This window comes from Platichthys flesus, chromosome 15 (assembly GCF_949316205.1).
Source record: "Platichthys flesus chromosome 15, fPlaFle2.1, whole genome shotgun sequence".
Classification (NCBI taxonomy): domain Eukaryota; kingdom Metazoa; phylum Chordata; class Actinopteri; order Pleuronectiformes; family Pleuronectidae; genus Platichthys; species Platichthys flesus.
This window is the reverse complement of record NC_084959.1, coordinates 10265607-10287309: the sequence shown is the minus strand read 5'-3', so window position 1 is coordinate 10287309 and position 21703 is coordinate 10265607. Positions and strand designations below refer to the sequence as shown.

At 40.1% G+C, this 21703-nt stretch overlaps 1 protein-coding gene across 5 annotated transcripts; it reads left to right on the top strand.

Annotated features, from left to right (window-relative positions):
• Nucleotides 1–2492: 2492 nt before the first annotated feature.
• On the top strand, nucleotides 2493–20245 carry LOC133969606 (core histone macro-H2A.1). Of its 5 annotated transcripts, none has more exons than XM_062406199.1 (9): nucleotides 2498–2675; nucleotides 4598–4798; nucleotides 5041–5147; nucleotides 5313–5504; nucleotides 6240–6344; nucleotides 8984–9083; nucleotides 13740–13829; nucleotides 17784–17958; nucleotides 18640–20245. In XM_062406199.1, exons 2-9 carry the CDS (start codon nucleotides 4627–4629, stop codon nucleotides 18803–18805), a joined length of 1107 nt encoding a protein of 368 aa, XP_062262183.1. In that variant the 5' UTR covers nucleotides 2498–2675; nucleotides 4598–4626; the 3' UTR covers nucleotides 18806–20245. The 5 variants fall into 5 exon arrangements, with proteins under 5 accessions (XP_062262186.1, XP_062262183.1, XP_062262182.1 ...); XM_062406198.1 differs by having other exon boundaries at nucleotides 2503–2675; nucleotides 6237–6344; XM_062406201.1 differs by lacking the exon at nucleotides 8984–9083 and adding an exon at nucleotides 11213–11303 and having other exon boundaries at nucleotides 2506–2675.
• Nucleotides 20246–21703: the final 1458 nt, after the last annotated feature.

Below are 21703 nucleotides of genomic sequence, written 5' to 3'. Positions count from 1 at the left end.
AAATGACACCTTATAATGATTGGATGAGAACCAGGTCATGCAATTTACTGTTGACTGGTCTGCGTAGACATCAAATTAATTTAACTTTGCTTTACAGTTTTGTGATATATCCTTCTGTTATACTCCTTATACTGAATGTGTATGCTTGTCTCTATGTTGTTTTTTAGGAGGTGGCTGTGAGAAACTAGGCAGATCAGGGATACTGTGGTAAAATATATTTTACCTCATTTTATGTGCATACAATTTAAAACATAATTTTTTTATGACAATGTTTTTTTCAACATGCTTAAAGATAGAAAACCTTACAGTTTGAATGCTTTTACTTAATTCTTATGAAATTACCCCTGTATAATCTATACGAAACGTGTTACTTTTCTTATCTATTGATGGATCTGTTATTTTTTCAAATGATCCAGAACCTTTAACCGTCATATTAAGTATCCAATATATTTGCCTTTGTTTAACTCAGCAGGTAAATTAGCTCCGGGTGTATTTGTTGCACGGCTAAAATCTGACCTCTGGTGTGAATCTGCTGCCACTGCACCGGTGTGCTGCAGGGTTTTGGCACACATGTGTCACATGTCGTTTCTCTGCAGACTCACTGACGGATGGGAACTCTGCTGCTGCTCAGGTGCTCTGTGGAATTACAGTAACATGAAATAGAATTTTAACCTTTTCCCCATTTTTTTTTATTTTATGTTTGTACTGTTTTATACAGGTATACTGTGATGTGACGTTAAACCATACATTCAACTTATCCTCTTTTTGTCCTGGTTTGAGAAGATGTGTGCTTGTTTGTCATCCTTGTGTATTGCAGTGGTTTTTATGTGTTTTAGTTTGGTATGTTTTTTTCTCGGTTTCTGATATGAATTTACAAAATAGAAGATTTACAATAATTACAAAAGATAGTGATGCTTTCAGTAGTTAAAAGGTCTTGAGAAATGAATGATTATAAGTTTAGTGTACTTTGTCTGTCGAGCTCACTCTTTGCTTGCCTGAACATATTCCACCACAGATTTGCTTCTTCAGATTCTCCTATTCAGTTTCCTAGTGGAACACAACATCTACTACCCTTTATTCCAATTTTATCAGTACTTGCGCAACAGTACTTGAGTGCAGAAGGTCAAGAAAACTGCTTGTAGCATTACTTCCTTCATCTCATAGAAGTTATTTCGACACATCACAGTGCGAATGGCAGCCACATGTGTGAGTAATAAGGCTTCACTCCATTAAGCTGCAGACTTAAACAGAACAGAGCATTGGTTGATGTTGCTGCTAAAATGTGTGCTTCTCTAAGCGTCTCTGCAAACACAGAAGTCAGTAAAGCACTGAATGTGTCAGCAGCAAATATACTTTTCAGAAGGAGAAACACTAAACCAGGAAGTTAGGAAGTTTTGATTTGAAGAAATAAGATTGAGGCGGTGTTGAATTTCTTACATGGGTCCACTTTCAAGCACATTTACACTTGGTTATCACTGTAACTGACTGAATGGGAGAGAAAAACCCAGACAATGTAGCTACGTTCACACTGCAGGCCTGAGAATCTGATTGGGTCCACTTGGGCTCACTGTTTGAACCCATTCTATGCTTCCTGCAAAGTGGTACCACTGCTGCCAGGTTCAGATTGGACTGGTCCAGCTGCAAAGGAGACATGTAAATCAATCTAAGTCACAATATGACAAACGGATTAAATCCTGTTGACCTCTGGATCTGAGCTGATAAAGCATGAGACTAACTCCTACCACTGTTTCAGAATATGCAGCTATTGACAACAGTTCTGAGAACAATTGGCCAAAACAGTCGGCCAATGACTCTTATGATCTTTGCTCTCTATCTCGTTTGAATTGAATTAAAAACAAACCAGCTTGGGTCAGCTATTCAATGACCAGACTTGGGCACGTGTCTGGCAGGTTAAGTAGCGGTGGTGCCCCCGAGCATCTTTTGGTGACCCCAAAAAGACCTTTGGGGACGAATGTTTACAATCATTTCATAGATTTTTTAAAGCACTTTGTATAGTATACTGTCATTTTCTGTCTCAACCCGATACCCAGAGAGAAAACTAACCGAGCCCAACCCATCCTAACGGTCAGCTTGTTTTTTGTGTCCGAACCTGACCGAGCTCGGATGTTTTCACTGATTTCAACCTACGTGAATGAACCCAATTATCATTTCATATTTCTGTGCGAAATAAAAAACAAGTGGAAATTTCCAACTCTGAAGGGACTCCATTGTTCCTATCATTTGTATCTGTACATGAATTAAGAAGCTTCCTAAATATATATTTAGATACAAGTTTGTGTGCTCCCCCTTAAATCAGTTTGGGGGTTTGGGGAAAGGGTACCCTGATTTAGTATTGTCGCCCCTGTTGTGAGCTTCCTGGTTTTGGTGAATATTCTGTGATTAAAACCAATGCGGCGAAGCTGGTCTGTGATGGTTTCCATCGATCTGGTCTGGGAACAGTCTGCCAGCGGCCGCACCACGTGCTCTCCCGGACCGAGTCACGGTGGAAAGGGTTAAAGATCAGCTCCGCGCGGATCCTCAGCTCTCGTCGCTCCGCGGGCAGCGCTGCTGGCTCGCTGCGATATTTCGGTGGATTCGCTGTGGATTGTGGGAGTCGAGGACACTGCCCAGTTCCCGGACGAGCGGAGAGACATTCCCCGCTGAGCCCTGTTTCTGTAAGTATATCACGGGAAGGGGGGGTTTGTCACACCGAGGTCGGCCGCCTCTCGTCGGTGTAGCCGGTCCGCGTTCACCGAACCGAGCCGTGCCCGCTGCCATGTCGCGTTTCTCCAGCTTAAAGGCCGATAGAGACCGAGTCTGCTGCCGCTGCTGGATTCGACAAACAGGGAGGGGAGGAGGGCGTGTTTAGACCCGAAAGCCCCGCTGACCTTAACGGGAAAATGCCCTCATGTTGTCGGGCAGCTCGGTTTATATCGTAGGTCGAGTCTCCGGATGTGTGGTTCTAACACAGCCGCCGGTGCGAGGCGTCCGGCGGGTCGTTAACATGCGGAAATCGCTGCCCTATCAGCGGAACCAAATGTCCGGTGTGTCGGTGCGGCGGAGCCCACCTGCACCTTGCCGGGCAGGAGCGGCGGAGTGCGGCTGCAGATGTTCCAGAGGACACGATGTGTTTGTGTTCATATTAAACTGGCTCCGTTTGTGTTTGACGTTGTGTTGATGTGTGTATCTGGCCTGTGTGTGTTTGACTGGGTCAGCAACACAAGGCTAATTGATATCTGCAGCTGCTTTAATATAAAAATACCATTTAAATGACATGATTAAATGGCACATGATTCATTTGGAGCATCATATTTATTATTATAGTTTAACCCCTATAACTATAATCCTATGCATATTTAATTTAGATGAATAACCATTTATTTTCCATTCATGCAAAATGTCACTAGCAAAGTACCTGTGGGAAAGAACGCTAGCTCTTATTTACATAGATTATAATATTAAAATAATATTATAATAAGTATAATCCTTGGATTACATGGAGCCTTCACTTTGGCCTCAGGGTCATCTCAACACAACACAATAAAAACCTCATGTTGGTTTAATTATCCACCAACGTGCCAATGAATCCCTGCTATGAACACACTGTTTATTGAGTGTCTGTCATTGTCTTTATATTTGATATGATAATTATTGATATCAGCTGACATGAAAACTTTTAACTTGATATAATATTTGACAATAACACACAGCCATATGTTTGATCACACGTGTTGGTCTATCATGCCTTGTGGCTTATTTCTCTGAAGGAATTTATTGCTGTCACCAGAGGTTATACAGGCAATTTTCATTTATGAGTCAATAGAGAAATCTCTGACTGAAGCAGGAGGAAGGACCCAGTCACCAGAACCTTGATTTACACTGATAGATATTAACCAGGGACATAAAAGCTGATATCTAAGCCAAAGTGTGTATTAGAGCATATTTAAATCTGTTAAAGTAACATTTAAAAGTGGTATTCATTCATCAAGGGATTTAGTTGTCATTAAGGTTATAAAAGTTGAGAACTAACCATATACATTTATGATTAATAAAGTTAAAATTAACAAATTACGTCATATATTTCCATATGCTGTATGCTGACGGTAATGATTTTATTAAGTGTAACATGGGTGTGGAGCTGGGTTTAAAACAGGCTGTTTCAGTTTTAAGGTACCTTCAAAAACTAAAGATTGTTTGAAAATGTATTGTCATCTTACAGTTAGAAAATAAAGCACATGTCATGGGAATATAACCTATCAGTGTTTTTATTCAGGCATAATAATGCAATACAAATGTGTTAGTGGTTATATACTCAAACGATTAAGTGACTTGCATCCTGTGACTGGAAAATACCATCCCTCTGTACCATTTCTTGGTTTATCTGTGTTTTGGTTCATGGTTTGTTGATTTTACACTTTTGTTTTGATTCATCACTTCCCGTGGAGGAGCTCTTTCGCAAGAGAAGAATCTCACTGAGGCAATTTCCCTTTTTTTTTTTCTCTAAGTCCTTAATAGTGAGTTAAGTATTTTTTTTCACCATAGGAACAAAAGTACTATTCCGATTAGTCAATGTTCCCTTGTTAATGTGTCCTTGCAGAGCCTGACACTGGTGGCCGTCACAGCATCATGTCCAGCCGAGGAGCAAAGAAGAAGTCGACCAAGACGTCGCGGTCCACTAAGGCAGGGGTCATATTCCCTGTGGGCCGCATGCTGCGTTACATAAAGAGGGGCCTGCCGAAATATCGCATAGGGGTGGGAGCGCCAGTCTACCTGGCTGCTGTACTGGAGTATCTTACTGGTGAGTTTTATCTTTGAAGAGGAGAGAATGGGGAGGTAATGTTAGAAATGTCCACTACCATTTTTTCCAAATCTTGGAATGACAGATACATTTACAGTTACATTCATAAGGACTAACTGAACGTCACTTTTTCATTATTAATCACTTTCAAGTAAATGTTCGGAGACATGCTTTTCTAAACTACTCTTGCTCTTCATTAATTATTGATGAACTCCTCTGATGATTCGTGTTTGGTCATGTAGCTGAGATCCTGGAGTTGGCAGGAAATGCAGCCAGAGACAACAAGAAGGGTAGGGTCACGCCACGCCACATCCTGCTGGCCATTGCCAATGATGAGGAGCTCAACCAGGTCAGTTCTGCTCACTTGACTTTAAAAACACCAGTGTTGTTTCCATTCTGTCTACCATTTACAGAAGAATATTAGTAAAAACCAGTGTAAACAGCACATATTCAGGCTGTTTCCTACCAGTGCACCAAGTGATTTCAAGTTGTCTGTTTTGTCGTTTTGTTTCAGTTGCTGAAAGGTGTGACCATTGCAGCAGGAGGAGTCCTGCCCAACATCCATCCAGAGCTGCTGGCCAAGAAGAGAGGAGCAAAGGGCAAACTTGAGACTCCTGTTTCCCCCGCTCCTGAGAAGAAACCCAAGGCTGTCAAGAAATCAGCTGCTAAGAAACCAAGTGGGAAAAAGGGAGGAAGAAAAGCTAAGGTAGGGCTTCATGTGAACAGTAAACACTTAACACTGAATTATGTTGATGGTCAACTCAGGAAGTCGAAAAGTGTTGTGTGTTAAATCTGAGATATTTCATTGGCTGCTTATTCCATGAGTTAACATGACTTTCAAAGTTGTGTCAGTTCACACTACATGATTTGTGATCAGGACTCTTGTGATCATTGTGAGTTCACACTAGACGACTGAATGGGGAAAGGGTCACACACACTAAACCATCTTTCACCAGGGGAAACCCCAGACTATGTTATGTTTGCTCCCTGGGCGCCGTGCATGGCTGCCCACTGCTCTGTGTGTCCTCTTGTGTTCACCCGATGTGTCAAAAGCAGAGAACAAATTTCCCCCCATTTGCATGCCGTGTGTCTGTGCATGTGTGTGGGACCAATAAATGTATCTTGTATCTTGTATCTGTATTGTATCTAGTAGTAGTTGCTGAAATGTTTAGATGTTTAGCCTCCAAAGAGGCTTTGTGTCAGCTAACCTCCCAAATCATGTCTTTGAAGAGTTCACACACATCGATTGGCAACTGTCAATAGATTTCCTATTTGGCTTCGATCTGGGGCTGTTGTCTGCAAGTTTCCGATTTTTCACAAGAAACAATTAATTGGCTGATCATAACCCAAGAGCTCTCCATGGAGAGGGGGACAAAAGAAGGACAAATTGATATAGAGAGAAATTAAGTCTCACTTGGTGTCCTTGTGTCGTCCTCAGAAGCCGGGCGAGGTGAGCAAGGCAGCGTCTGCAGACAGCACCACAGAGGGCTCTCCAGGCGACAGCTTCACCGTGCTCTCCACCAAGAGCCTCTTCCTGGGACAAAAGGTCAGTTTTCTGTCAACTTAGTTAAATGCTAACTCCAAAGAGGTTGATGCAGATTATATTTCAAACTACAGTTTAGTTTGTGTTGAATGAACTTTGTTTGGGTTGAGGCGAAGATATGAATTAATGTCAGGCTAAAATAAGACTTTTCATATATTGGCTGTTAACTGATTGTGATTCTCTTCAGTTGGTTAAATACAAGACAACATATTAAAAAAGTCAAAGGGACAAATCCACAGATTAGGGCTGCTTGAGTAATCGAAATTTAATAGTGATTACGATTATGGGGTCAAACAATCTCCAAACTACTATAATCGAGTTGAAACGAATATTTGGCATTTTTTCGAAAGAGACGCGCATGCGGAATTCAGTCCTTCCCCCAAAGCATTCAGCGGCCCAGCTGACTGGCTCTCACTCTCAAGCAGAGGTAAAGTGAAGGAGGCGAGTTGTATGTGGTGATCGGCGGTGAAAAAAACTGCGCGAGTGGAAAAGCAGGGAGGGCAGCAGCACACCATGTAGCGGCCACGTCGCGCACCGCTATTCTCAAGCGCTCCCACCTGGCTGTTCAGACCGGTCAGACCGGACCCGCATTTCTCCGCACCGGTCAGTCGGTCAGAGAGTGTTAGGGTTGCCATCATTAAGGGGTTGAATAACCGGGCACCGATATCCTGGTTTCACGGAGGAATAAGACATGCAGCCGTCCTCTGTGTTTACCAGAACCGATAGTGATAACAAAAATAAAGCATAGACTTCAGAATAAGGGCACATATAAATAATCGTTTAAATAATCGTGATTTTGATATTGTCTAAAATAATCGTGATTATGATTTTTTCCATAATCGAGCAGCCCTACCACAGATATTTGCCTTTTCTGTCGTGCACACTCTATATTATCCACAAATTTAATTGTTGAATAAGATCAGTGTTTATTGTTTACGTCTTTAAGAATCTGACAGAAAATAAATAAAACAAGGGCTGTGAAGACATCAAACGATAATACATCCACATGTTTTTAATCCGTCTATTGTCAACACTTCCTCTTCACAACTTATCCAGATTGATAAAAGAAAGAGATCAAAGATTACATGAAAATGTTTTCTCCATTAATCACTTGGTTTTTCTCAGAAATAAATAGGTTTAATGTTAAATACTTAAATGTGCTTCCTAACTTCATAAGGGCTTTTAATGCTTCACTGCACTAACTGCAATAGTAGCAACCATGACTTATTTAATTTTTTTATCTGTGTGATAAAGATGTATTATTCATGCTCTGTCTGTGCTCAAACCCATAATCTTGCAAAAGCTTGTGGGTTGGTTAGCACAACTTGAGAATAGAAGGATGGTTTTGTGTGGAACAAGACAGGATTAAGATATGGACACACAGGATCTTAATCTATAGAAACTTTTTATCTATCTCAGTATTTCAGCTCAGGGTTGATTTCAACTTCTGCTGATGGAATTGCACACTTTGCTGTACCATGCATATATTGATTCTGATATTTTATTTATTAGTAATTAATGCAACCTGATGTTGCATTAATTAGAAACATTGGGAAACATCAGATGATTTGAAACAAAACCTGCAGTAATTGAAAGTGAGCATAGACGTGAGCAGCAGCAGTGTTTGCCTGCTTTCATTATTCAACCTTATCATTAGTAAAATGATGGTGATTAATCAAAAATGCAGTTCACGTCCCACTGATTAAGAAAATAAACGCATGAATAGAAAGTATGTTTCTTTGCCTATTGTAGAATTAATTTATTTCACCTGCACTTTTCCTGCTCAAGCATTTCCCTTGGTGTATTATTCGGTTTCACGCTTCTCTGTCATCATTACATTCCTTGTCACAACATTTCTCTGGGATGATCTTGGTCTTTATAATCAAATCTTGACTGTAAATCCTTTTGGAGAAAATATCTTGTACGACTAATGATCCTTTGTGCTAACAGGATGTAGTTAAATTCTTAATATTAACAGGGATACCTTGACTTTTTTTCTTTTATATTTATGGATATTTTATCTTTGCCAAGTCTACAGACAGATGTTGAAAACTGTTACGATTCCTGCCTCAACCTCAGTTAAACAACCAGCCTCAAAATGTAAACTGTGGGTTGGTGCGGGTCAAAAATAAACAAAAAAAGAGTTTTCTCTTTAGTTTCACATTGCAGGGTTATTTAACAGATAACTCTTGGAAACAACAGCTTTGCTTTGGCACCTCAGGACTTTGGTTACTGGGATTTTGAGCTTGTTAAACAGAGCAGAAGTTCAGGCTACCAATGAAGATAATTGGGTTTCAACCAGATGGCTCATATTTTATAGCAGGATTAGTGAATGTGTAACAGTATATCCTTTTCGTCACTCCTTTTGAACTCCACAACACTAAAACTAAAAGCTGTAAAATAAATATGAACATGTACAAAAATCGCACCGAGCCAAGCCTGCAGTAGTGCTATATAAAATTTGAGGCTTTCATATACATTTGGTCCAGTTTTTTTATTCATCAAAAAGTCAAGGTGTCCCTTTTTTTTAAATCTGCGGTGTGAATCTGGGTTTTAATGGCTTTGCTTCCTTCCCTCTCGCTCTCCCTCCTCCCCCGGCATGTCCCATCCTCACTCCACCCCTCGCGCCTCCCGCTCCGCAGCTCAACCTTATCCACAGCGAGGTCAGCAACTTGGCTGGCTTTGACGTGGAGGGGGTCATCAATCCCACCAATGCTGAGCTTGAACTTAAAGATGATCTAGGTGAGCTTCCCCCAAATCCTAACACCCAACCCCACACCCTCTCTGGCCCTAGAAGGGGTTCGGTATTAAAAATCCTTGAATCTCCAAAACTTCACAACTGTGAAATCCTCCGGGAATTAAAGAACAATTCCCAAAATAACCTTTCAGGCTAGTTGTCTGGTTAGAAGAAACACTCTCCTCCAGATTTCTTCATTCACACTGTGGACAACTTATCACAAAAATCCACTTGGGAAAAAAAGCAGGCTGTTACAATATTTTATGGCTTTATTTGTCAGTATTTTATTGTTTACTTAGATGGACTGATCATTCTTGTTTCACTGTATTTTTCTTTGGCAGAAGGCAGTTTCTATGTTTGCTGCTAACAGACCATTTACTTATTTTACTCCATTATAAGCTGCATCATTTTGTAGTCTAAACTAGAGGTCTTCAACAGGGGGTCCGCGACCCCTAGGGGGTCCGCAGAGGTACTGCAGGGGGGTCGCAAATTCTTTGGTTGATTAGACAATATTTTTAATTTGTTATAATTTTTTATTTATTTTCGAGCCAATTTTTTTCCCACAGATTTAAATGTCTTTAAATACACATTAACATGCATCCAACATATTGTGAGGCTGATTTGACCCTCTGCCTGACAACATCCATCCGTCCACGGTTAGATAAGTTGTTTGCTATCCATCAGGATCCGACATCTCACTGATGTGGGAGTATGTGTGCCATCCACAGATGGCTTGAGGATTCACTGTCTCTTCTACATGCATGTTTAAAATAAAAACATTAATCTGTGAATTACTTTAATAGCTCAGTGTTGTAGGCAAGATGTATATCTTTATAAATGGCAGTGGCATGGCCACCCTATACCTTGCATATGTTTAAATTAAAAACATGAACATATGAACCTGTGTAATATTTGAAGTACTAGCTTAGTACTGAATGCACAATAACAGGGTAGCTATGTGTATACATGGCACTAGGCCCAGTTTAATATAAATCACAATTTTATACAATATATATATATAATAGGGGTCCCCGCTCCATCTTTCCACCATTTGGGGGTCCTTGGCCTGAAAAACGTTGAAGACCCCTGGTCTAAAAGATTTTCATCAGTTAACATTGAAGTAAACTGATGAAAATCATGTTAAACCACTTTGCTCCAGATGGTGAAAAAATATATCTTAGGTTTAATGCAGCCAGACAACTTTGATACTGTCTTTCTAAAGCAACTCATTCAGTCATTATACTCTGAATAGGTTTCAGTCAAGTTGCTATTCTACAAAGTTATTCTTTGTGCAGTATTAGTCAGCTCCGCAGGAAGTAAACAAACGCGATGTTTGTGTTGTTCACAGTGTGGATACAAGACAAGGGTCTTATCTTCGATCCCCTCTAGCCTCAAGTAATTAACTCAGCTGTTTGGCTTGAAGTAAAGAGCAGAGAGACTGATTTCCTATATTCCCTTTTCTACTTATCACTGGAAACCAGTAAGTTAAATACAGAATAATTGGGATATTCAAGGGTTTTTACCTGAGCTCCTGTGTGTGGGGGTTCTGCTTGCTCTTCTGTGTGTTGATGTGCTGCCGTTCATTCCAGGTCGTCCTCCTTTCAGACGGCTGCCAGGCCTTTGGAATTCTTAATAATCACTAATTTCAGAAACATTTCTTGAACTGAGAAACGCCTCCAATTTACAGAAGAAAATCTGCTGCACGTTGCTGCCGCCTGGCTGTGAGGTTGTTCGCTGGACTGTGACGACTTATGCTCAGATGAATGAGCCAAGAAATCAGGACTACACAATTAGTCAGAAAACTGATTAAAACTATTTACGTTTTTTATGTCATCAGGTTAAAACTACAAAAATGTAACTTGAATATTTTAGAATACGCTCTTGCATCTAGATGCGTGTGCATGTTTAAGTATGAACACATTTAGGCTAATTTAGTCAGTTTTTTAAGTGAATCTGACTAAATGTGAATCCTGCTTCCTGTTGATATAACGTGACCCACCGTGTCCACAGTGGTCTTTTCTTCTTCCTTCTTTTTGTTTCCTTACTGTCTCTCCCATCGTTTTGCTCCAGATCACTCACTGTGTTTTTACCACTGTGTTGTTTGCCTGTTGTTTGTCGTCGTTGTTGTCTGTAGTTGCAAGTTGTCCAAGCCGACATTTCCATCGTGGATAGCGACGCTGTCGTTCACCCGACCAACTCCTCCATCTATACAGGTGGTGAAGTAGGTAAAGGAACTATTGACACCACCGAGACCATGACTGCCTGCCTGCTCTCTCTGTCTCTCTGTCTCTCTCTCCTTTTCTTTCTTTCTGCATTTTTCCAGATAGTCTTCATCTCAGTCTCTGGACAAACAGCAGCAGCACAGTTGTTATTCTGCAGTGTAGGAGGTTATTTATCCTGAGCTCTGCTCGTAAGACAACTTTTTAATCCACAACCCAGTGCCCTTATGTTCCTATTGTAAATGTTTCACTGATGTAATTATTTGATTTGCTGAAACATTGACTGAAAGAATAATTCTGTATCACAGTGAGAATGAACTTGCAGAGCTTTGAAGCGTGCAGGCAGGGAATGTTTTATTTATGCAGGCTGGTGCTTCTGGGAAACACAATTTTCCAACATTTGAAAGTCTGCAGCCAAATAGCTCTGCTGTGCTTTCTATTAACCTTACCTGCGCAAGAAAAATGTAAACATTGTGAAAAGAATCATTTTAATATGACAGCTTACCACATTATTGAATGGTGGAGGACCAAAAACAGTTTTCAGCATTATTTGAGGTTTCGGTCTGATCCATAGACTGTATATGAAGTTGGATGACACGTCTCCACTTCCTCCTGCTATACAAAAATGGGGCAAAAATATCATAGATATGTGCGACGTATATCGTTATGAGCCAAAGTTTGCTAACTAGGGATCGTGGTCTGTAGTCACGGTATCTAGGTTCTACTGTTACACATGCACGATCAGTGAGCCAGTCTCAGCTGTAAATCATATCTTCTTTTATAGCATCCAATAACTAATTCAAATCAAATTTCCCAGAACTGACCATGTCCAATCCACTTACATGGAGGAGGTGCGTTTTATGACCCGTCTTGTCATTCATCTTTATAATTAGTCTATGGTCCGATCACCAAATTACACTAATCCAGTAATCCTGGTTCGTGAAAATGCCTGTCATGCATTAGCTTCATTACAACTTTCCCAAATGCATTAACCAGACTGCAGCTCATTTGTCGCCATACACACATAAACCACATCTTCAGCCCGTAATATGTCTATGAGCAGAGATAAAGCCCTGAAACATGGGTGGCCCATGTGTTGCTGTTGTACTCTACCCAGTGACAACACACTGGTGCTTTAGCTTAAAAACAAATCATTAATGATCATTCAATATCCAGCACTATTTGTCAAAAAGAAGGTGCAGAAGGAGAAATAGAATCTACGCAGAGCAGTGGCTGATTGCTTCATGTAATCTATACGACCAGCTGTTTATTTCTGTCATCATAACCCTGAGCTGCTGCTTGTTGGGCCTTTTACACACTTAACTGAAATGTGGACAATCTGGGACTCAATTCATGTCCTGTGACCTCCGTCCCCTTGACTGTGTTGCTAGTCCAGCTGCTTAGAAACTCCAGAAAGGGTTTGATCCTATCCAAGCTCCTGGGGGCTCACTGGTCATTCAAATGAACAGATTAATGAAGATTTGCACATCAAACCATTAATTACTATAGAATGAGCTGTTGAACTTCTGCTTGATCGTGGAACTTTAACCTCTAACTTTTCTTTAAGAGGCTGACATTAACTTTATCATGTTTTTCTCACCTGCCTGTTTTTCGAATTATATGTCAGCCTGAGCATTCATTCCTGTGGCTCTGGTGGACTTGAATCACCTCTCTCCTCTTTAGTTTCCTTTGTGGCTTCTCTCTTTAGCTCTGAGGAAATTTCAAGTAGAGTGACTGACTCACATGGAACAGCTTCTATCAAAATAAGGAGGAAAGAAACTAATTAGCTTCCCCAGGGGTCTCGTAAAACACCATTCACCTAAATTGATTCCTGGACTGATATACTTGAAATGTGTGAGCAACAGAGGTGAACAGAGGTTTTATATCATCTAAACCAAGCTCTACACCATCCTCTCCTCTTTACTCTATGTTCTCTAATTTGAGACTGGGAGAAAATACCCAGAGTCCACTGTTAACAAACTGGTATGTGAGGACATAGGGAAGTAATTAGAGAGTGTTGCTTTAATACATTCATTAAACTAACTCACAATGAGTCATTTGGAAAATAACAGCACTTTATGAGACGTTTCCTGAGTTTCACAAATACAAGAACAGAATCTCAACGTGTTGCACGAGAGGTGTGGAGCTCAGAAACTGAGAGAGAGGCCAGATGAGATGATTGACAGCATTGTTGTCTGCCTGGCTACCTGTCTGTCCGTCTCCATGTCTGACTCTTTGCCAGACATGGAGACGGCCAGATGAGATGATTGACAGCATTGTTGTCTGCCTGGCTACCTGTCTGTCCGTCTCCATGTCTGACAGACATGTCTTTCTGTCTGTTTGTGTGCATGACATCACCTCTGCTTTTTCCCTGCTGTGCATCTGTCTGTCTGTCAGTGATACATGAGGATGTTTTCACCTCAGTCGTGTCTCCACCCACAGGCTGTGCTCTGGAGAAGAAGGGAGGGAAGGAGTTTACTGAAGCTGTGCAGGAGCTGAAGAAGAAAAATGGCAATCTGGAGGTGGCTGGGGGTGAGTGCACAAAGCAGACAAAACCAGCAAAGAGGGTGGCAAAGATATTTTTATACAAACTTTTCTTGAAGTTCTGGTTTGGAATCTGGTTATAAATTGACCTTTATTTCGGTATGGCTCTGCTATAATGACCTTTTAGGGCTGCAACGTCAAATTGTTCATAATATAAAAATGTTAGTCTTATATCAAATAAAGCATCAAACCCAACATTTGAGAAGCTGAACCCTGCAATTATTTGGCATTTTTGCCTGGCATAACACTGAAACCATTTGTCAATCAACAAAATACCAATTTATTGTTAATCGTCGCAGGCCTTAATTTATACATTATAATATTCAAGCAGATTATATCCTTATGTCACCAGGCCCCATATTGAACAGGTAAATCTTCTAGCGTATGTAGGTTTGGCTTTAGCTAAAGAAACAATAGGCCTGATTTTGACAAAATTTGTTCTAAATCTAAACTCACAATGACGTGTCGTGCTACGTATTTGTACGACAGACGAGGAACAGGTTTGTGAGACTTTAAGTTTCTGGGTGTGGGTGAAATCTACCTGCTGTTAGAACATATTTAGATGGTGAAGACCTTGTACTGGGTGTGAATCTGTTTATGTTGCAAAATATCATTTGTTCCAGAAAGTTTTTTTTTTTTTTCTTAAATCTGAAATGATGAAACAGGGTCAGTGGTTTGAAACTTTGTTTTATAACAAGCGTAGAAACTTGACATATTGGTTTCTGCTTGTCTTATAAACTTTCGAATCCACTTGAAAAAAATATACCATGTTCAGAAGCTTTTTTCAGTCGGCAACACTGACTTTCCTCCAAGGTCACCACTGAAGGGGCTGGAGAGTCCGTATTGATTCACTCAGGCACCACAACCAGCTCCTCTGACAGTGATGTCAGTAACTCTCTTCTCAAATACACACACACACACACCAACTGATTGCACATACAGTAAATCCAGCACATGAAGCAATCCTCCATTTGGTTGCAAACACAAAGATTTCACACAATTCATTCAATATTGTTCAGAATTCTAAAGCTTTATCTTGCATCTAGTGCAAAGTAGCTCAGAGCCCAATGCAAATGCCTTTGTTTCAGAGTGACACAGTTCAGATCTTCCTGTTCACTGTCCAAGTTATTTAAATAGCAAATACAATGCACCAATGACATGTTGGTCTAAACAATTTGGTGTGGTCAGATGCATTCTGGGACTGCCATTGTAACAACAGACATTATATCGTTGGAGGCAAAGACGAGCAATCATTTTCTTCTTCTACTGTTTAATGCTCTCTCAACTTCTTTGACTATTTGTCTGAAAGGCTGGAAGTGTTCTCACTGCAAACAATTCAAATTCAGTCTGATCTGGAATGAGACCACCTCTTTTTATTGGATAGAATTTTGGTTGCTGGATCTGGACCGGGCTCTAAGGCACCGCTCACACCTGTTGGATTGGTTATAAGTAAACTGAAAAGTCTGAAGTTTTGGAGCAAACAAGGAAGGTGTGAAAGCCCCTGAGAGACCAAGCCCCAGCCCTCTGAACCATGTGCCTGGCAGTGCTGCACAGTGGATTTGGACCATGTGCTCAGATCATTAAAATCAAACCCTAAATGTTGCTGAACTTTATCTTTGACCTTCTGCAGGACCAAGAACTGCTTCTTATATGCCACAAATTAAATTTAGTAAAGAAGTCATTGCCTGGATACTGTCATGAAACTGATATTTAGTACTGGTCTGTAATCTTCTCTGTGACCTGAGTGTAAATTTACAGACATTAGTCTTCAGAGAGCCATATTGTTTGAGCCCAGATTATTTTATGCTCCAGCCCATTTGTCTCCACTTGTTCTCTTCATCCCTCTCTTACTCTTTCTCCATCTGCCTCATGTCATTATTCATCACACGCTCTCGCCTTTTCCTCCACCTTCACTGCCGCCCTCTCTCACATCCAGCCAAGTTAGCTCACCGTCCTAATCCCAGTCTCTGCGTGCAGCTCATAAAAAGATTACCACGGGACTGAACACCGAGCCAGCAGAGCCTGCCTGTGATTTTCTGGGGAACTGGATCAGCCAAACGGTCACTGTGACCATGCAGCCGTGGACAAAAAAAAAAAAGTTCTCCAAGATGTAAAGTATTTATGCATCTGGATTTTTGTGAGCAAACTTCTAAGTTTCAAGGCCAGAGAGGTACCGGACTTATTCATGCAGAAGCAGAATTTAAGATGTGATCTGCTGTCTCTGTATCAGCTTGTGGCGTATTGACTTCTTGTATCTTTTGTGGTTAAATTGATTAAGATTCAATCTCTGTCAATTTTTCTTCTCATTAGGCAGCAAATGGTCACATAACAATGAATGATGCAACACAGTTAAAGCTATACGCCCATTGTTTCCTTCATGTGAGACTCTGTGATCCATGATCAGTGGTGGGAAATTCGCCAGAAGTAAGTTTGACATGAATTCTCTGTGCAGTTTTACTCTGCAAGTTAAGTTGGAAAATGAACAGAGCTTTACAGGACAGATTTATTTCATTCAAAAAAGTTGTTTCTCAGCTTTTTTTGCTAATTGGTACAGAATCACGAGTTCATAAAAACTTTTGCAGTTACTCGTCTTAAAACTGATTTTTACAACCACAACACTGTTGAGATGTACAGTGATAATCATTTGTTGATGGTGCAAGATTTAGTTGTTTTATATGGAGAAATGGTGTCTTTCTTTTGAAAAAGTTGGTCATATTCATAAGCTTCTACGCTTAATTGACAGAAAAGAGCTGTTTAAACTTCATGAACAGAAAGGTTTGATTGACAGGTGATCTCCAGATAGGCCGCACACAGCCGTTCCACCGACCCAAACCACTAAATAACGTTGAACTTTGCAAACGCTCCTCTAAACTGTAATCATCATCATCATCATCATCATCATCATCATCCTCATCACAGACCTTTCCTCCCCCCTGGCTCGCGCCCATGCTCTCGCCCTGGTGTGTGAAGTCTCTCCATGCTCTCTGTGTTCCATCTGGAAACCAGCTCGTCCTCTTATTTGACTCCAGTCCAGTGCTCCGTTCACGGTGGACTAATAAACTCTGTCTGGAGACTTTTCTCACTTCACAGCGCCAGGGGGCTTTGGCTGAATTACTCTGTCTACAGTCGCCAGTTTGATGAAGGGCTCCACTTAAATGTTTCTACTCCAGAAAACAGACTGTTCTCATCTTCTTTTTCTTTTGTCTTCTCTTCTTGTCTTCACTGTTCCTCCTTTTTTTTCTCTCCTCCCTGGCTGTCTGGAGATTTCTTCTGCAGCCCACCTCGCTGTAATACCTCGGTCAAACCATTTTAAGCTTGGGGAGATTTTCTGCATACATTTTTCACAGAGCGGCTTCAAACTCAACGTTTAGGCTTTCATTTGTGACACAACTTGTTACTTTTTACAGTAAAAGATTCATGTGACATGTGGAAATTCAGCAGCAGGCCAGGTCGGACAACAATTCGGTTCAATGTGATGCTGTTGCATCAGAAACAAGTCGTAGAAATGTATATTTAAGATACTGATTTCACAAACCATGTAGTTTGCAGGTGAATTCTACTAGTGATGCCACATTTCTCCTGTTTATCTGCCTCTTTAAGGTCTGATAGATGAATCTCATCCAGTTTCTTCTTTTTTTTATAGTGATGTTGTAAAAAATATAAAATATGACCGACTTATATCAGATCATATCACCTTGGATTCTGGGGAATTGCCATGTGATGTTTTTCACTGTTTCCTGATGTTTTTTAGACTAAATAATAGTTCACATCACAAATCAAATTAGTTTCATAACAAACACTAAACGTGTTCTTATTTTAAAGCATGCAATTATACATGCTTTGCTGTAATGTTATTATATTATATGTTATATATGTTATATTTGCACTCACATTATTTCCTCCTCTTTCCGTTCTTCAACCTCTCTTCTCTCCGTCCCTCAGCTGTGATGTCCGGCGGCTTCGGCCTTCCTGCGAAGTACGTCATTCACTGCAACAGTCCAGGCTGGGGCTCCGACAAGTGTGAGGAGCTGCTGGACAAAACGGTGAAGAACTGCCTGGCTCTGGCCGATGAAAAGAAACTCAAGTCTGTGGCCTTCCCCTCCATCGGTAGTGGAAGGTAGGTAAACAAAAGATGAGCACAGATAAAGGCTCACCTGACATGCGATGCACCATGTAGTTATGAAGTTAAAATATATAATAACAATCATCAACAACCAGCCTGTTACACATTCTGCAAATCACTAGTAGATGCCGATCTATCTTAGTCTAAACCTGGAAGTGCTTTTCTCAGGATGAATTGAAATCATTTCGGTGACCATGACTTTTCATGTAGCGCCATCATCAGGTCAAAATTCATTTCTACCCAATACTATTTTGCAGCGTACATATCATAAACAGAGATTTTGAACATGGTAAGATGACAAACTTTAACCTTTAATAATAATACATTTCAATTATAGAATTTTTTTTTTTTATAGTAAATTTATACATTCTACAATTCCCCTCTCACCAAATTGATTGTGCAAATGGGTTGTCCTACACATTCTCCTGCTAAATTTAGTTTTATAGATTCCATCTTTTGCATGGGAATTGGCGTTTATCTCTTTCAGGTCTTCCTGTGAAGTACGCAGGGTACACAGGTGCTTTATAAGCAGGTTTAACAGGCCCTGTTAAACCGTTTCAAAGGAGGCCATCGGTAGTCCATAGTCAAACTATTATGTCAAAGTCACATTCCAGTGAATAACAGTGACAAGTTAAAACTGCAGCTCACTAAGTGTGTTTTTTACTTCTTTGTCAGGAATGGTTTCCCTAAGCAGACGGCAGCCCAGCTGATCCTTAAGGCCATCTCCAGCTACTTCGTGTCCACCATGTCTTCCACCATCAAGACCGTCTACTTTGTGCTGTTTGACAGCGAGAGCATCGGGATCTATGTGCAGGAAATGGCCAAACTGGAGACGACCTAAAAGTATCTGGAGCGTCCTCCTCCTCGACACCCCACACCCCCCCACCACCCCTTTTTTTTTTTTCCTGTGAGGAAATATGAAGGTGTTTACCAGTAATATGTTTAATATGAAGAGAAGAAGAAAAAGAAGAATCTTTCTAAAGGCCGGGGACTTGATTTTGCATTATGTGCGTATTTTTCCTATTTTGTTCTAAATTTCTTATTTACTTGTCACCCATGGCATTTAAATGAAAAGTGCACTGTTCATTCTTCAGTCTTTTATTACAAACAGTGGCACACGAATCAGATTCAACAAGTGAGAAAGCTCACTGTAAGATTTCATTTTCATTATAAAAAAAAAATGCTATGAGGTAGCTACACCTCAATTACACGGCTTCCAGAGAAGTCAGATGAATACGGGTTAATGCATGTGATGGCAGTAAAGATGATATGACAGCTCTTTCTCTCGAGTTGAAAAACACAAAACACTTAATTACGTGTATTTTCTGGTGTCAAATCTGCGTTTTGGAACCTCTCTGTTATTGGTACTGTATACTGAAAAAGTTAAGCCTAAAGAAAAATTCAGTTGGTTCTACATTGGTCTTCAGGAGACTCATATAAACCGAATTATAGAATGAGTTTTGTTTTTGTGCTGTGTGTCACATATTCCTCTTTTTGCCTCTGTTTCCACGGGCAAAACATGTTTTTCTAAGTGTGCTGCAGAGACCTTGACTTTCCAAAAAAATCATAATTGAAATAAAAACTAAATGGACTAATTGCAATGTAAATACTCATTATATTATATACTCCTGGTACCAATCAATTATACTTTAAACTGAAAACTCATTTGTTTTCATTTACAGTCGAAATCTATGATAGAAAGTTAGAGAATGGAGGTTTTTGCAGGGCACTTGGTTTATATTGTGTGTTCTTATCTGTGTTTATATACATGGAGTATTTGTGAACTGTTATAGCAAATTATTGGACTGTAACATAGATTTTTATTTTCTATTTTAATTTGCACACAGATTCTAAAAGGCACAGGTGATTTGAAGAAAAGTGAAAGAGATTGTTTTTTGTTGTGTGTTTTGTCTTTGTTAAGCCATGAAACTAATGTTCTCATTTTAATGCAAGTACAGAGTCTCGCTCGTCTGTTGGCTTCTGTTTCATTCTCTTTAGCTCAACCTGCCACTAGGTGGCACCCTGTAATCAAGAATTGGATTTTTTCTCTTCAGCCATTTTCTGTGCAGCAGCAGGCCTCTTCACTCAGACTCTGGTCGATTTGAGTTGGATTTGAATTGAGAATGACGGACGTGTATAAGGAATCTGACTGATCTGCTGCATTTGGACTTTTCAACGTTCTAACTTTCTTATGAAAAAAACAAAATGTAAAATGCTTTCTAAGGAATTGATTCTACAAAAGGTCTGTACACACTCCGCTAATAAAATAACTTTAAAAACATTCTTGTTTGTTCCTTGTGAGTTTGAGATCATGTATTGTTCCACGCAGACCCTCACAATGCTGCCAGGAACTGTGAACCTCAAAATCAAATAAGCGCTTGGAGTGTAAAGATTCATTTTAAGAAATGTGTCCATCTCTCAGAGAATACCTGTGTTTGCAAATGTGTGTGTTAGTGTTTTTGTCTGTGTGTGTGTGCAATGAAAGGAGAAATCCATCTCCACCATTTTAGCACAATTTGATGCCTTTTCAGAAGAAATGGAGAGGGGATGTCATGCTACATGTATTTGATTTGACTGAAAGCCACAGTCAAAGCCTCAGGATCGTGACTCAGCCTCCAGCTCTTGACGTGTGCTTTTTCTTTGCTGCAGCTCCGAGGCCCAAAGGGTCTCACAACGAGAATACAAAGACTTTCTGAAGAGAAATCTATTCTGTTCTAGTCATTTGGCTTAAGGACTGATCTAAGTTGAGAAAGGCTTAATGGATCTTAACATGACATTTAAACTATTAGTTTGGGAGGACTGTGGTTTTTTCAATAGCACATAGTTTCATCAAAAGCATTCAAACTCCAGACGTCTCTTAATTAAACCAGAAACAGCATCCCAGAACAAGATTTTGTCCAATACTCACTCTGCTTTTTGCTCCGTTTTAGTCTCCACCAGCTCCTGAGAGAAATGTCTGGCTCTTAAGCTACTAAATCCTTCACTGTGTTCACGGGTGAGTCACTAACTTGGTCTCTCAGGCATAAGCAGTGTCCTGTTTGGGTTAAATCTACAGGCCTTTAAATCAAAACTATGAATCAAGAGAGGCTGTTTATTAAGCTCTGAAATTAAATTCATATTTTTACCTTATTATAGAAGTCCAGTTATTCAAGTTGCCTAAATGGGGGAAGTATCCTGTGGTGAGTAATTTTCTTCTCAGTCTTACGGTTACAGATCAGCAAAACATTAGTTGATTTTATAGACATTCACCATTGATGTGAATTCTCAGGAAACTGCTATTGATACGTAAACTGCATCGAAAATGTGTTGAAACAAACCTTCATGAAACATCATATTGTCGCAGCTTTTTGATGACAAATACACACTGATGACTATCAGCCTTTAAAGGCCCAATGTATGTTTTTTTAGACCATACAGAACAGACAGTATTATCCATGACATGAGGAAAGAGTTTCAAATATTTACAAAAAAAAAACCACAGGCTTATTTTGCGTCTGAGTATATTACTGAAGCAATAATTTTCCTTGTAGCTTACATGTGGTTATTGTCTTGTATAAGTCGCTGTTTCTATATTTGCAAATCATCATCTAAGGGGTCGGGGTTATAGTAGTTTATTTTGTGCGATTTATTTTTTAGTTGTCTAGTTTTAGCCATCACATATTCCTCTTGTTAATATTGAACCCATCCAAGTTGTTGTTGGAACGTCACTATGAAGGAGTCAGATGATCAAATGTACAAA